Genomic DNA, 17667 nt, shown 5'->3' on the forward strand with positions numbered 1-17667 from the left:
GCTGTCTTATTGTGAAAATTGCAGCTTTCAAATGTTAAAAATATGATTTCTTTCTTCCACCTATTCAGGAGTAGGTATTTAACATCCCCAAAAGAGAAACTTAACTAAGGAATGATTAATGAGTATTACTTATTTTCATGGTGGGGAGGATGTGGGTGAGTGTTGGAGACTGGTCAGATAGAGATAGGTTGGGAGACTTTTCCGTGGCTACCATTCTATGCTGTTCTAAATTTTTCAACCATGTCAGTGCATTACCTAAAACAATATTTGATACATATATTAAATATAAATAAATTAGTAAGTGTTTAATAAATAAAATTCTATGTGATAGACATGTGTGGTTGGTTAAAAATATTAAGATTTCATTTTGTGTTACTATGAAAGGTTAGATAACATGCTTTTTTTCCTCTACAGAAAACTTTGGGTGATGGCTGAAATGTCTTAATGACTTTTCACCTTGTCTTTCTCAAGATGGTAGATAAATGGTGCAGTGAACAAAGGATTCTATTATATGAACCCATTGTCTTGTAATTATTTTAAGAAAATAAATAGAGGGGGGAAATTTAACACCATTCTAAGTTACAATAATCTTATATACACAAAGAGTTCAGACATACAGGACTTTGACCTAATGCCTTCTTTCACATGTATTTATAGAAATATCTTGATAGCCAAGGACTGTTTGAGAGAAAAATTGAGTTAGATTTTAGTCCTATTCTTAGCAAATGAAACATAATCCAGCTAGCAAAACCCATTGCATGTGTTCTGAGTTATGGGTAATATTCTTAACTATTTGTCTTTTAGTACAAATGCAGTTATATTAATGTTATGATGGAATTGTGTGTTCAATGGAAGGTATGTCTTAAATGACACTTGATTCAATTACTCATTTTTTTTCTTGCGCAGAACTATCGTGCCATGGAAAGTATTCAGGCAGTGCCTTCATGAGGTCCATCAAATTAGCTCTGGCCTGGAAGCAATGGCTCTAAAATCAACAATTGATTTAACGTGTAATGATTATATTTCAGTTTTTGAATTTGATATTTTTACCAGGCTATTTCAGGTAAGTTTCCATTTGCTTAATCCTTCCCTCTTTTGTATGTGTGTACAGTGCTTATGTGATTTTGTGTGCACACATGTGTCTGTGTCTCTCTTTCACAAATACATGCACACATACACAAGCATATTGGAAATAGTCTATAATTTTAAAGTCAGTCATTGATGTTACATTTTGGTCTTTGCTGTAAATGTAGAGTTTGTTTGGACTACCAGGTGTTGAGAGCCTAACAGTTGCTTGTTAGCTTTGAGAAGATTCATGCAAAAGAGCTTTGTTTTGAATTCCTTATTTGGTTTCTCACTTTACTGGTTAGTCTTTTTGGTCCAATAACTGATATAATGCAACTTCTATGGGTGGGCATCTGCTGGGGCCGTGGTCGGCAAACTGAGGCTCACGAGCCACATGCGGCTCTTTGGCCCCTTGAGTGTGGCTCTTCCTAAGCCTTAGGAGTACCCTAATTAATAACAGTGTACCTACCTATATAGTTTAAGTTTAAAAAATTTGGCTCTCAAAAGAAATTTCAATCATTGTACTGTTGATATTTGACTCTGTTGACTAATGAATTTGCCGAAAACTGTGCTGGGGTTGTATCCCAACTTCTCTCCTTTTCCTCCCACTTTCATTGGGTGAGAAGGTAAAAAGTAAACTTGGAAATAAATAGCAAATTTATCCTGTTTAGTATTGGCAGTTACTTTGTGTACTGTTTAACCAATTTCTTTGCTCATTCAGTTGTAGTTTATAAACATCTTTGCATGTTAAAAAATATTTCATCAGTATAATTTTCAGTGTTCAGTTGCCACATAATATTTCATCAATGTAATAGGGCATTTAACGAATATCTGTTTTGAAAAATGAAGCCTTTCCCCCTCGTTTCTCCCTAATATACATGATTTGAGGTTAACCTTATCTTGTTTATTGTGGGGTTTTTTTAATTAGTCCTTTATAATTGTCTTCACATAACTATTCAGAGAAGCAGGTATCATATGCGAGAAGCTGGTCACTATCATTTTATTCTTTTGTATGTCTTAATGGAATTTTCCTAAGCATGAATACCTAAAATTTGTTTTTAATTTGGCCCTACCATCTATGGGATTCAATTTAAGTTGTCATAAAATGAAAGAGTCCCACCTAAAATCTTTCTGATAAGTTATATAGTCAGTGAGATAATTTGATCAGAAATCAGGCTTGCTTATAATCTGATGCAGTTTCTTATTATTTTAGTCTTAGTTGGATTTATTCTTTTTGAAACCAGCTTTCAACAAATGTTAAGAGTACAATATTGGTTTTTGTGTTTGCCATGTTATAAGTATTTTGCTTCTGTGATTTATGACTCTGCTTTGCACTAGCCTGCAAGGATCGGGTGACTGATTCATGTAAGAAAACAAGATTGGGTGGGATTAACTTTTAATCTATGAAAGAACCTGTTAACAGAAGGCCAATTAACTCTTGTCAGCAATACTCATAGAATACATTTTACTTCATTACAATTTTAAAGTCATAATTCTGCCTAGGCATATAGGATAAGAAATTAGATAAATGACTACAGAAAGTATGCTTTTGCTTATTTTCAATTTACTGCAATTTCCTGATTATTCCCTTGGTATATGTAGGTGTCAGCTTATATGATTTTAAGATAAATTTTGGGAAAAGGTTGTGTTTCATATTATTGACATTTTATAATGGAACCTCTCTTTTCTTTAAAGGTTTCTGATAATTTTCCAAATACTTTAGTTAGAATTCTAAAGACATTCTAAATAGCAGGAGCTTTACCTCGTCCACTTGTGAAGGAAGATAACAAAGGTTATTTTCATACATTAAACCTGTTTATTCTGGGAAGAGTGTGTTTTTTTGGGGGGAACCTGGATGACTTTGTTAGTGTGGATGTTAAACACTAGACTAACTCAGTTATGTATGAAAAGTATGCGGGCAACTTAATGTTGTTGAAACACTTAGCCAAATTGCTATTTAATATGTGCACATATCCTCCTATATAATAAAGAGCTAATATGCTAATTAGACCGGACAGCAGAACGACCATCTGGACAATCTTCTGGACGAAGCCGGGGCTGCGAGGGCCGGGCCCCTTGCACAAATTTCGTGCAGCGGGCCTCTAGTTTGCTTATAAGCTGTTTTGCTTTAAAACAGCTCAAGTTATCTTAATGTAGTAAGTTATGTATATCTTATTCATGCCATCGGAATGGGAGAGGAAAGGAATCTTTTTAATCAGAGCTACTGTGACAAGTTTTAGATAAAACCAAACTCTTCCTTGTGGACCATAGAGTGCCTCATTCCTTTTAAGACACATAACTACAGAAGTAGCTAATGAACTGCCATTAGCCCCTATAGATTTCTGAGATAGTTTGCTTCTTTTGGTTTTATTATTCAAATGAGTAATCATACATGTAACTTAAGGGAAAAATGGTTCTATGAATACCAAAATGGATTGTTAACTTTTACTGATCTTTTCTTTTTATACAACTTTAAAAATTGAGTAATAATTTTAAGATGTAATTGTGTACTCTATATGAAAATGTAGGTTTGTGAATACTGTCGCTGCATGAACATATATTTCTTCTGCAGCTGTGCTATGATGGCTAATTGGCAGTGAATTCTTCTAGCTCTCAGTTGCTGGATGTGAGGTATTTAGCAGAGTGGAATCTGAAAGTGGGCAAGGTACCCTCTCAAGATGGGAGTCAGAAACTGAGAAGTAGCATAAGGGTTTGAAGGAGCAGAGGCTAGGAGATGAAGTTGAGAATGACTAGGAAATGAGAGAAGAAAGCTGGATGCTTGTTAGCCTTTCTTCCTCTCTTCCCTCATTCTGTTATTCTGCCAAAACTGGGACAAACGCTGGGGAGTCACAGAAAAGAACTTGCAATGGCTACCTTCCATATTTCTTCCTCTTTCTTCTGCCTTGAATCTTCTCCTCTCAGGTAGTTCAGAAATGGATTGGCAGGTACTAAAGTCCTGGGATGGAAATACAGGGGTTTGCTTCTCTCTTCCCCCTCCCTGGGACTGCTGTTCCCCTTCTCCCTCAATTTCCACCACTACTAGAGAAGACTGGTTGCTGAGAAATGGAGCGATATATTTGAGGACAACAGGGTGATGACTGAGTGATTTGGGGGATATACAATGGAATATATAGCATCAATGGAATAGGGAGAAAAATAGGAGGAAAATCACTCATTATAGCAAATAGCAAGAAGAAGTATCCGGGCAGACCAGCTGAGGCCCCTCTTCCAGCGCAAGTTGTAACTTAGTAAAGGGCTGTTTTTGCAAATAATAGAATTTGGGGAGAATGGAGGGATTAGTCTTCTGAATTCACTTCATTAATATATTATTAGTCATTAAAAACTTCCAGATAATTTTGTTTTAATGCATGTGAAAAGATTTCCTTTAATCTCTAAAAACAAAATTGCAAAAATAATTCTTATTCTCCAAAGCACTTTGTTTTCCCTTCTTTAAACCATTAGTTGGCAAAATACGTAAAAAAAAAAAACACTCCTCCAATAACACATAACTACCACATGTTTCTGACTGTGGGTTACATTCACAAGAAAAACAGTACACAGACTCTTTCTATTACATAAATATTTTTGCAGTAGGAGCTGGCCCTCTGGATTAGTCCTAATAAATGGTTGCTAAAGACTGCAGCAGTTGGCTCAAAATTCAAACTTTTTTTTCACTTGTATTTTCATCTGTGCATTGGCTGTCTATAAAGTTCAGCATTTAAAAAAAAAAAAACTGTTCCGTGAATTTGTGTGGACTTCAATGGAATTGACCCAAATATTTTCTGTTCTTTTCATCCTTGTCCATTTTAGGTAGGGAAGCAGAACATAAGGAAGCAAAACTCCATGCCTATAATAGCAGTTTTTTTTCTCAGTTTAAAAAACAAACAAACACATATGCTGCTTTTCTTCCAAGCATTGTTTATGTAATTTTTGGTCATGCCTTAAGAGGAAAATTTAAAATATATTATGTTCAAGTACATGGACAAAGCTTTCATAACAGTGTTCTGTAGAGCTCCTGTCTGCCCAGTCAGATATTTCACCTTGATGGGGCTATGCCTTAAAGATTTTTCTTTGTCAAAAAAGCTTAAAAAGCTCTTCATTACTAAATCATTCTTTCCATTGTTATTCTCATCGCAAAGGATATAATCTTTAAAGAATTCTGCCTTGCAAATTTGAAACCCTTAACAGTTACGAGAAGCAAGTCTCAAAACAAACAAAAGCAGAAGTCCTCTACCAATAATCATTTCTAGATGACTATTTCTACAACTTTCACTTGGCAACATAAACCACCTTTTTTTCCCCTTTCATGTAGAAGATGTGAGTTAATAATCTGGCACAACAGATACAGTGTGCTGCCAATTGCTTGGGAAAAATGTAGCTTCGGCCTTAAAAATGTGGCCGAGATGATTCAGTCACACCCTCAAGCGAAGTTGTCTGTCACTGATTGCCTTTCTTTTCTCTCTTGCCATGGTAACTAGTGAGGAACAGCTAATCACATTAAAGAGAGAATGATACAAACCTTGTGTTTGTGTGTGTATTTCTGGGAAAGATTTTTACATAACTCACTTTAAACCGTAAACCTTTTCTAATTTCATAATTGTGCAAGTATAAAACCAAATGTGAGTACAGGATGTGTTACCAGGGGAAGAACACCAGATTGGGAGTCAGGGCCTTGTAGACAAGTCACTGACTACCGGGAGCTGTTCAACAGGGATAGTCCTATAGTCCTTTCTCATCACTGTTTCTGGCATCAGCGCTGGTGTCCCTTTGGTGAGCAAGACAGGCACGTACTTTGCTTATGTGGCTTATGGTTGATGTGTAAATTTTGCCAATTACTTACATTCTGTGATACGATGCCTTGTTCTATAAAATGAAACACTTAAAGGTACAGTAGAGAATAAAACAGACTTACAGGGTGATGATAGGTAACAGTTTTAAATAGGGTGGTCTGAGAAGGCTTTATTGAGGAGAAAGCAATTGTGGTTTTTTTAGAGAAAGGGAATTGAGATTGAGGAATCAGCAAATGCAAAGGCTCTGTGGTGAGAGAGTGCAGTTGTTTTTAGGCCAACAGCACTGAGGCCAGCATGCTTGAAGAAGAGGCAGAAAGTAGGAGAATCACTGCAGGTGGGGAAGAAAGGGAACTGGGGATCCACCCTGTAAGGTTCTTCTAGGGCCATTAATAAGGATGTTTGCTTTTCTCAGAGTTGGAGGGTTTTGGAGAGAAGAGAGATGTGGTTTAAGTTTTAAATTATCACAGTGCTTTATTTGGAATTTTTGTAGAAAGATATTATGTGTTTTTTTCTTTTTTGTTCTCTGTTTTCTATACCTAGGAAATGTTTTCTGCCTAATGATCTTTTTCCAAAATGAGAGTAAGTTTTTGCATATTAACTGTTAGATAATAAAAGTTGGCCTAAGCCACATAAGCTCATATTCACATTAAAAATATAAAAGAGCATTTTAGTAAGTGTATTAAATGATGGACTGATAATTGACAGCTGGTATTATCTAGTTAATATGTTTTATTTATATTTTTAGCCTTGGGGTTCTATTTTACGGAATTGGAATTTCTTAGCTGTAACACATCCGGGTTACATGGCATTTCTCACGTATGATGAAGTTAAGGCACGACTGCAGAAATACAGCACCAAACCTGGAAGGTAGGACTTTTCAGCAGTCATATTATGTGATGTACTAAAGAGGAAAAGTCCTTTATGACTCTCTTAAGTAGATCAATAATGCCCATGGGGGCGAGGGGAGGGAAATGCTAATAGACCATGCTTCTTAAGTGAATCTTTTGAAATGATACATTGTGCTTGTTCTGAAACATATGTTTATAAAGTGAAAGAAAATACTGTGTAATTTGATGAACTTAGAAATTTGTTAGGTCTCAGAGTTTGGTTTTCAAATTGGAATAGAATATTAGCATATTGACTATTTTCATGACACCTGTGTTGATGTATATAATTTTATGTGTATATTTGAATGTAAGATTCATGTTCATATTTTTATTTGTTTGTTTTTTTCAATCCTCACCTGAGGGTATTTTTCCATTGATTTTTAGAGAGAGTGGAAGAGAGAGGAAAAGACAGAGAAATATCGATGTGAGAGAAACATTGATTGGTTGCCTCCTGCACTCGCCCTGGAGCCTGCAACCGAGATACATGCCCTTGACCGGAATTGAACCTGGGACCCTTCAGTCCACAAGCCAATGCTCTATCCATTGAGCCAAACTGGCTAGGGCTCATGTTCATTTTTAAACTATTTTTCAAGACATTTAATTTGGCTCTATGATAAACATAAGTACATATAAACATATAGGTACATAACCATAAATAACCCATTGTTATAAACCAAGCCAATTTCATGTCCAAGAGGACTTCTTCCATTATACCTTATAGTTCTTTACAGCTGAGAATTGGTTTTATTTTCCAGATGATAAACTGAGTGATATGCATAGAGGTTGACTGTTTGGTCAGCCCTTTTGACTTTGCCCAAGAAATCCTCCCTTATTTATGACAAATCTGGCATCAGAAAATGCCTCCTCCCTGGTTAATGCATTTCCCACATCTCATCTAGAAATACATTAGGCACATACTAGCCATTTGTGCCATGGTAACTGGCGTGCTGGGGATGGCAGTAAGGACAGTGGAGAACTGTCCCCTCACACTCACATTTTAGTACAGAGACACCATTTCAGTGTCCACAAGTATGCGCTTTTTATATAGGGACTAGTGCCCCAGTGCATGGATTCCTGCACATTGAAAGGAAATTAATTAGAAGGTGACCGGTGGAGCTGGACTGGGCGAGATGGACTGGACACGCCCTGGAGCCAACCTCCCACTGTCCCTTCCCGGCCTGCCTCACCTGGGGTGGCACCTTGGCTTGAAGAGTGTCTGCGGGTGAGCGGAGTCCCTCTGGCAGGTGGGCTCCTTCAGCCTGGCATGCAGGGATCAGGCCAAAACCGGCTCTTCAAAATCCCCCAAGGGGTCCCGGATTGTGAGAGGGCAGTTCTCAGGTGATGCACCCTGAAATTTGGCTCGCTTCTCTCTGGTTCCTGGTACATCACCCGAGAACTGCCATGCCAAGTCACTGCAGCTCGGCAGCTCCTGTGTTGAGTGGCTGCCCTCTGGTGGTCAATGCGTGTCATAGCTACCAGTCAGACGGTCGCTTAGCCTTTTATATATATACTAGAGGCCTGGTGCACAAAAATTTGTGCACTCGTGGGGGAGGAGGGGTCCCTCAGCCTGGCCTGTGCCCTCTCGCAGTCTGGGACCCCTCAGGGGATGACCACCTTCTGGCTTAGGCCTGCTCCCCAGCAGGATTGGGCCTAAGATGGCAATCAGACATCCCTCTGGTAGCCCGGCAGCCCTCAGGGGATGTCCACTTGCCAGCAGGGAGCAGGCCTAAACGGCAGTCGGACATCCTTAGCGCTGCTGAGGAGGCAGGAGAGGCTCCCACCACCACCGCTGTACTGGCAGCCATCAGCCTGGCTTGTGGCTGAGCAGAGCTCCTCCCATGTGAGAGTGCCCTGACCACCAGAGGGCAGCTCCTGCATTGAGCATCTGTCCCCTGGTGGTCAGTGTGTGTCATAGTGACCAGTCATTCCCAGTCCTTCTGCTGTTAGGGTCAGTTTGCATATTACCCTTTTACTATATAGGATAGAGGCCTGGTGCACAGGTGGGGGCCGGCTGGTTTGCCCTGAAGGGTGTTCCGGATCAGGGTAAGGGTCCCGCTTGGGTGCCTGGCCAGCCTGAATGAGGGGATGATGGCTGTTTGCAGCTAGTCACACCCCCTTCAGAGTGGGGGTCCCCACTGGGGTGCCTGGCCAGTCTGGGTGAGGGGCTGAGGGCCATTTTCAGGCTGGTGGGTGAATGAAGCTCCCAGCCTCTCCTTTTTTCTTTTTTTCTTTTTATTCTGGGATTTATTTACCTTCTATGGCTGTCACTGGAGCTGAGAGCCGGCTTTAGCTCTGAGGCTCGGCTCCAGCTCTGAGACCTCAGCTGCTGAAAGCAGGTATCTGGGTTTGTTTGGCTTCTATAATTGAAACACTGTTGCAACTCCAGCTTCGAGGCCCGGCTGGCTGAAAGCAGGTTTCTGGGGTTTGTTTAGCTTCTATAATTGCAACATTATTTCTTAGAATGCAGCTCAGAGGCCGGCAGCAGCAGGCGGGGAACCTTGGTTCCTCCATCACTGGAGCAAGCAAACCTCCTATTCGCTTCAGCTGCCTGGCTGCTGGCCGCCATCTTGGTTGGCAGTTAATATGCATATCACCCTGATTAGCCAATGGGAAGCATGTCGGAGGTATGGTTAATTACCATGTTTGTCTATTATTAGATAGGATAGATCATTTTAGAAAGGAATTTGGTTGGTGTTTTTTTGAAGTCTACCTTGTCTAATATTGTTTTTATTTGATTTATAGTATAAATGATGTATTTTAAAAAATATTTCCAAGTACAAGCCACTATTATTGATTCCTTTCCTTTTTTTGCTATAATGAAAATTTCCCCCTTTTTATATTTAACAATATGTATGGTATATAAAAGGAAGGTAGTGGGTGCAAACAGTTTAGCTCAGGTTGAAGTTTTCTGTTAAGATTAAGGAGAGTTGTTTCTCATTGTGACCATTACAACAGGTCAGATATTTTCGACAGTGGCTTAGATGAGTCATTTTGTTTCATCCAAGGATCTCTCAAGCCAGAATTTTCCATAATTTTTACTGTCTAGGTTGGCATTAAAGTATCTTTTTGTTCATGAAGTATGATTTGAAAGATGTGATATGGTTGGGATCATGCAGTCTTACCATTTTAACACAGAAGCTATTTGGGGAATTATCCTGTTCAATTTTATAAATATAATAAGGAAACTGAGTCCCTTTTATGTTCTCTGTTTCAAGATCTGGAGATAGTTAATGACAGTGTTGGAAACAAAAACCAGGTCTCATCACTATTAGAATAGTTCTCTGAATGAAAAGTTAGTGCTCTCTAAAAAGATGTCTTCTTTTTTTTCTCATCCTGCCTTGTAATGATTTATTCTATTAAGTGTTAGTTAGTTAAAGATGAAATGTTTAGTCTGTGGTAAATTATAATATGTAAAGTGTGATAGGGCATTGAAAATGTGTTTAGGAAAACTCATTTAATGAACAAATCAAATAATTTTGATATATATTTGCTTTACAAAATATATATTTAAGTGGTATTTCATCTTGTTGGCTTCATGGTAAAGAGAATAGTTGGGCCTTTGCCACGGATATTGGGGTTTCTCAGGTTGTGCTGTATTTGGAATCCAACTGACAGTCATAGTAAGGCTGTGTGGAATTTTTTGATCCAATTAAGGATGCCTGTAATTAATGGGTTGATATTCTGTTTTCAGGCTGTCTGGGAGGATGTTTTTACATTTTCTTGAGAAGTTATTTCGTAAGGTTCTATAACCAAAGTGAGGTTCTTAATATTCATAGATTAGCTCTTTTGAGCTCTTATTTAAAGATGAATGGCTAGAATTTGGGATAAAAAAACATTTTTTTCAATAATAATACAAATTATTAATATCCGAAACTGTATAATTTTTAAATTATAAAGTAATTGAATTCCAAAGTAGAAACTGGCTCAATTTCTGTCAGGGAATTAAATTTTTACCCATGCATTTTATTTTTAATTTCCAAATGATTTTTCATAGCTGTTTCTACCACCAGCACTTTCTTTCCTTTTCTGTTTTTTAAAATCTTCACCCAAGCATATGTTTTTTTCATTGATTCTAGAGAGAGAGGAAGAGAGAGTGGAGGGGGGGTAGTGAGAGAGAGAAACATCGATTGGTTATCTCCCCTATACACCCTGACTGGGGATCAAACCCACAACCTGGGTGTGTGCCCTGATTAGGAATTGAACCTGCAACCCTTCAGTGCACGGGGTGATGTTCTAACCACCAGCCAGGGCATTACCTAATGGTGATGGCAATAAATCACTTGATAGTTTACAACTTCAATTACTTTCTCATATAACTCTGGAGATATTTAAATGAAATGATCATTGCTTCTGTTACAGTTCAATACATAGAGAAGTACAACTGTTAAAATAATTTAGAAGGAAAATTTATATTGGGAATTCTAAATAATTCTGTTTATCCTTTACCTTAAAAAACTTAACAAATTGTGTAGTACATTTCAAATGTGATTAAACAAAATTTCCTCATGTTTTACAGCTACATTTTCCGGTTAAGCTGCACTAGATTGGGACAGTGGGCCATCGGCTATGTGACAGGGGATGGCAATATCTTACAGACCATACCTCATAACAAGCCCTTATTTCAAGCACTGATTGATGGCAGCAGAGAAGGATTGTGAGTATGAGAAATGGGCATCAGGGCACATTCACAAATATGAAAAATACAGGCCGCTCTGAGATGGAGAAAATGGATAGTGTGAGGCTGGTGATGTGATTGCTTGCTTTTTATTTCAAGACTAAGAAATGGATGCTCCTTTGTTTTTATTGTTCATCTTTTTAAAATCGTTATTTGAAGGTAACCTACTTATTTGAATTTACCTATATTTATAGCAAATAAATTCCAACATGAAATGGCAATGAGATTTTATATCTTTTATCAAAAAAGTTGTTTTAAAATAGATATTAAACATACAAAACACACACACACACACACACATATGGGTGGGCAAAAGTAAAAGCTGGTTTACAATTGTGAGGATGCAAAACAGTTTATCTTTGTATTATTATTTATTAATTCTTGTATTATTTTGCATACAAACAACTGTAAGCCTACTTTTGCCCACCTACAAAGTTTAGGCAACCTGGTAAGTCCCTTAATAGTATACATATCTGTCATTCATTTTAGTCCTATGCCACTTCCTCCTTTTGTTGTATTTCCAGTGTCGCTTCATCACACTGACTGTTGAGCGCTTTGCTTTGCTGAGTAACTTGGAGACATAGGTGATTCAACTTGCCATGGCTTGTGATAGAAACCTAGCAGGAGGAGGTCCACCAGAGTCAGCAAAGAACAAATGATTTAAGTGTTACCTTTTCAAAAGTAATTGCAAAAAAAAAAGTACAAAAAAATTAGTGATGGGATCTATATGAAGAAAAATAATGCATTTTTAAAGTTGTGAGCTTTCTAGAAATACTTATGAGAATTGTATGGCAAACTGTGGTACTATTTTTTTCTCTTAATTATGATAAATTTGCTGTTCTCAGTTAGTTATACTTGACCTTTAGTGCAGCAGAGATTCACATGTATAGCTTTGATGCACTATGATTGCAGAATTCTTACTTTTAAGAAAATATGCTTTAAAGTTTGAATTTATAAATAGAGGTTGTGAGTGGGCAACTCTGTGATTTGATATGGCTTATGTATATTGTTTACAATGCCTTCCATCTAATTTTCAAAACTCAATCAAAACCAAAACTCTGATTTTTAATCAATAGTCTAGCCCAGCCGTGGGCAAACTACGGCCCACGGGCCGGATCCGGCCCGTTTGAAAAATGAATACAACTAAAAAAAAAAAGACCGTACCCTTTTATGTAATGATGTTTACTTTGAATTTATATTAGTTCACACAAACACTCCATCCATGCTTTTGTTCCGACCCTCCGGTCCAGTTTAAGAACCTATTGTGGCCCTCGAGTCAAAAAGTTTGCCCACCCCTGGTCTGAACGCCTACATAAATTAACTGTTAATATTGACACAAACACACATGCACACACACACATCTTCAGGGGTATTTGATGAGTTGAATTTGTACTTTAGGGATGAATTAGATTAAAAATAGATCAGATCAGAATTTTAATCTGATAGGTAGATCAGGTTTTAGATTAGGTTAAAATAGATATTACATTAATTATATCATTTTTTGTTTTAAGATCAGTAGAAACATGGGAGGCATATCATCTATCTTAGTCCAGCTATCATCAGGGTCAGCTGTTCTTTCCTGATATTTAATCCAATATTATATGATATAAGTGATAAATTTACTTTGATAACCAGCCATTTTTTTCTTCCTTCACAGCCTTTGTAAAGGCGCTCATCAGTAGCACCCTTGTTTACTGAGGATAGTAGTCATGGAATTGTCCTTTCTTTACACATTAAATAAAGAGATTGTTTTAACCTCTTCTCTAACAGTCTTATTGTCATATTTGTAATCTTTCATTTCTGACTTCACAGAATTTCATGTTTTTGAAGTGCAATGATCAAAATGTTATATAATAATTTTTAAAATTGGCCACTTTAGGGTATAAAAAGAAAGTTACTTATCAATTTTTGCTTATCACTCTTCATTTAATATTTGTAGAATTTTATCCCATCTCCATAATGACACTATAACTTTGTATCATATTCAGATATAATCAACCACTTTTCCTAAGTCTTTTTTTTTTATTGCTTAAAGTATTACAAAGGGTATTACATATGTGTCCATTTTTCCCCCCCGCCCTAGACAGTCCCCTAGCCTCCCCTATCCCCCGGTGTCTTATGTCCATTTGTTATGCTTATATGCATGCATACAAGTCCTTTGGTTGATCTCTTACCCACTTTTCCTAAGTCTTAAAGATTTATCTCGTTGATTCGTTCCTTACAATTTGAGAATTGTCTGTTCTCTAAGTTAATTTTTTCTGGTTTTCCTAGGTAAATTTGAACACTAACATATTTATAGACTATTTAAGGATAAATTTTTTTGTTATTTCACAGAATAGTTTTAGTATAGTTTGCCCTTTAAAATATTCACCACTGTAGTAATATATTCTTAATTTTTCATTTAAGCCATTTAGCACAGAAAGATACTGAACAAAATTAGTCATAGCAATAAATTGAAAAAAATCCAACAGTAACACTGCCATTAAAAAATGAAAAATAGGTATTTACCAATCCAATAAACTTAATTTTTAATGAATTTCTTAGTAAAAACTGTTTTAGCACCGCAAGATGGCATTATTACTATAACTTTAGAGAGTTAGTTCTTTCAGTTCTCTCTAATAATGGAAGGTTATGTTCATAAAACTGTGTTTATAGCTTGATTTGAAGTAAATGAAACATGGACTTGTAACACTTTCTAATTTCTTTAAATGTGTTGGCGAGTAGAGGTGAGATAGAAAGAGAGAACGGGAAAGTGGAGAAACAGGGACACCATATAAATATTTGAATAACTTTTTGGGGAAATTATGTTCTTTAATTTCATTTTTCTCTCCTTATGTTAAATATGGTTTAAAATGATACATTTAACATTAACTGTGCTTCAGATGAAAAATGTAAGAATTTCAAAAATATGCATGTTCAAAGTATATTGGAATAGAACATGAGAAACCAGTAAAATAAAATTTTAAATTACCTAACAGACATACAGTAAAGGTATTTATTTGAAAATGGTTGCTTAGTGGCTGAGTTCATATTTGTTACATATTTCTTATGTGAAAATGATTCTAGATTTTAAGTGTTTTAAAAATAACATAATATTATGGAAATAGAGATGGAATAGGTTCTTGATATAAGTTAAATAAAAAGGAAGTATTCAAATGTGTGCTTTAATATAGAAGAATCTGATAAAATAACCTAGTTGCAATTAAAATATAAATTTATAATAATAAAATTTATCTTTAAATTTCAGTTACCTTTATCCTGATGGGAGGAGTTACAATCCTGATTTAACTGGATTATGTGAACCTACACCACACGATCATATAAAAGTTACACAGGTAAGGACAATTTGTGCAAATGCATTTATAATTAATAAGTATCTAGAATGTTTTGACATAAATAAGATTCTCTACTTACACTAGAGCCAAAATCATGTGTAGGCACTTAATGCAAAAGATACTTAAGGAATTCTAAGGGTGTTTGAAAGAAAAAACAACACATGACTTTTTCCATTTTTTAAATAAAAATTTTTGCCATTAATGTTCTTGCTTCCAATATAATTTTGTTAGTTTTTGGGGGAGATAAGTAGATAAATCCAAACGTAGGTAGATAAATATGACAAGAGCCATAGGTTTAGGAAACTCCATAGCAGATTAGGATAATTTATAGGCATTAGCTTTTAGAGTCAAATGAATAAGTGAACCCTATTGAAGATAATAATTATATTTTTATAAATCCATTGTTAGCAGCCTCATAGATTATGAATGGGACTGTAACTGGGTGACATTCAGTAATTACCAAAATCTAAATAAAAATACCTTTGACTCTAGATTCCATATAGAAGCCACTTGCATATATACACAAAGCTCTATACCCCAGGTGTTTGCTTTAGCATTTTTCATAAAAATGGAAACTTACAAAATACTGAAATATTCTATCATAGTTTAAAAAAAATTATACCCATACTGTATTACACTGAAAAGTCATTAGCAGGAGGATGGTAGTTCTACATATTCACATGGGCACTTCTGCATTTTATGTAAAAATCTTCCATTTATGGGACACTCAATTATATAACATTTCAATTTGTAAAATTACACTGTGCAAGTTTAATTTCTGTGAATAAAGAAATGAGCACATATGAACACATTAAAATAATTTTAGAAAATAAAAATTAAGAAACACCAAACTGGTAACAGTGTTTGTAACTGAGTAAGTAAAAATATTGGGGAGTCAGGGAGAGTATGAAAGCATTTTATAATCTAATTTTAAAATATTTTATAACATATTTTTAAAATATGTTTTTATTGATGTTTTAGAGAGAGAGAGGGAGAGATAGAAACATCTATGAAAGAAAAACATCAATCAGCTGCTTCTTGCACACTCCCTAGTGGGGATTGAGCCCACAACCCAGGCATGTGCCTTGACCAGTAATTGAACCAGAGACCTCTTGGTGCATGGGATGATGCTCAACCAACTGACCCACACTGGCTGGGCTTTGTGATGTGTATAATAAATAAAAATCTAATAAAAAACAGAAATTAATGGTTTTGGGGAAGACAATAGATACTTTTTCATTTTATCTCTAATTCTTTAGATTTTAGTCCCAGTGGTCTTGATATTATTATATTTGTTGACATATGTACAGTTTGTGGGCAGTTTTTAAAATGTAATATATGACTTCCATTTTTAAAATTATATAGTGATTCTATAGTATATAATATTTTAATACAAAAATTTTATATTTCATAAATTTTTTTTATAAAGCCATTGCTTTAAAATACATATTCAAGAATAGTACCATTTCCTAAATGACTCATACATATTTGACTAGTGTACCCATTACATTGAATTAAATTCTGCATCTAGGTTTTTAGGTTATGGTAAAAAAAATTTTATAATTGCAAATTGGTCCTTTGGATGTCATAACCTACCTAAAAACTTATCAGTTATTTTAGGGACTTCAGTGATTTATAATTTATTTTGGATTACTTTAGATTTATTTTTTCCCATCTTGATGTATTCTCTCTTGTATTTTTCCTTAAATTAAAAAAAATTATTTATAGAGTCACACATATATTCATTATGGTAGGCATAATTTACATATTACTGTGCATATGTGCATATTTGTATATCTATTTATGTGTATATCTATATATTTTTTTCCTCACCAAGATTGTAAAATCTTTTAGTAGGTTAGGGATTAAGTATTGTCATTTATTTATGCTACCAGTACCAGGTACCTAGGCACTTTCTAGATTAGAGCATTGCCTTATTTAAACAAATTTTATTTCTATAATTTCTTTTTTTGTATCCCAATTAAATAACACCGTTTTTTGTATTTTCTTTACACTCACCAATATATTTGTATCTCCTTTGTGACAGATCTTTTCAATATTTGAACACTGAAAATTGTACTATGCCAAAAGGTTCTGAACTAGTAAATCAAGAGTTTTAATAAATCAATTTTTGGTTGCTGAAGTGATTAAGATTGTGGGGAAAGTATGCAATTTAGAAATTTAATATAGAATTTGAGGAAAATTTAAACTTATTGGGCCTCAATTATTATTTTTTTTAATTCAATATATCTTATTATGCTTTGGAGATTACATAACATATAAATGTGGGTCACAGTACCTAACATGCAGGAAGGGCTTGGCAAATGCTACTTTCCTTCCATTCTGGAATTTCTATAGGTATCTAAGAAATAAAATTTAATGTTCAGCCAGAATCATGTTTATTCATAGATTTTGGTAATTTGACAATAAAATTAGATGAGCATGTGGCATTTACAAAAAAAATAAAGTTAATTACATTGCTTTTTAAAACCATGCTTGTCTTTTGTATCACTCTGACTATTTTTTTAAATATGTTTTTATTGATTTCAGAGAGGAAGGGAAAGGGAGAGAGAGATAGACACATTAAGGATGAGAGAGAATCATTAATCGGCTGCCTCTTGCACGCACCCTACTGGGGATCGAGCCCTCAACCCGGGCATGTGGCCTTGACTGGATACAAACCTGGGACCCTTCAGTCCACAGGCTGACACTCTATCCACTGAACCAAACCAGCTAGGGCTCACTGTGATTTTTGAAGCAAGTCTTTTTCTAAAAGAATGGTATAAAACATTAAATAATCCCAAGTAGTAAAAGAGCTTATACCGTTGCCTTTTAATAAAAGCTCAAATCCTTAAAAAGAAATTTTTTTTGTAGACCAAATTACCATTATCAATTTAAAACATGTCGCAAATGGC

At 35.6% G+C, this 17667-nt stretch overlaps 1 protein-coding gene across 9 annotated transcripts in view; it reads left to right on the forward strand.

Moving 5' to 3' along the window:
- CBLB (Cbl proto-oncogene B) overlaps nt 1–17667 on the forward strand; it is a 247443-nt gene that overhangs the window by 131093 nt on the left and 98683 nt on the right. For 7 of the 9 annotated variants that reach the window (XM_059687925.1, XM_059687932.1, XM_059687927.1 and 4 more), the window contains 4 exons: nt 907–1063; nt 6601–6722; nt 11259–11396; nt 14665–14752. In XM_059687925.1, coding sequence (XP_059543908.1) covers nt 907–1063; nt 6601–6722; nt 11259–11396; nt 14665–14752 — 505 coding nt within the window. The remainder of the gene's footprint in view (nt 1–906; nt 1064–6600; nt 6723–11258; nt 11397–14664; nt 14753–17667) is intronic. The other 2 variants (XM_059687933.1, XM_059687931.1) reach the window with 2 other exon arrangements.

The sequence above is a fragment of the Myotis daubentonii genome, chromosome 3, assembly GCF_963259705.1.
Source record: "Myotis daubentonii chromosome 3, mMyoDau2.1, whole genome shotgun sequence".
NCBI lineage: Eukaryota > Metazoa > Chordata > Mammalia > Chiroptera > Vespertilionidae > Myotis > Myotis daubentonii.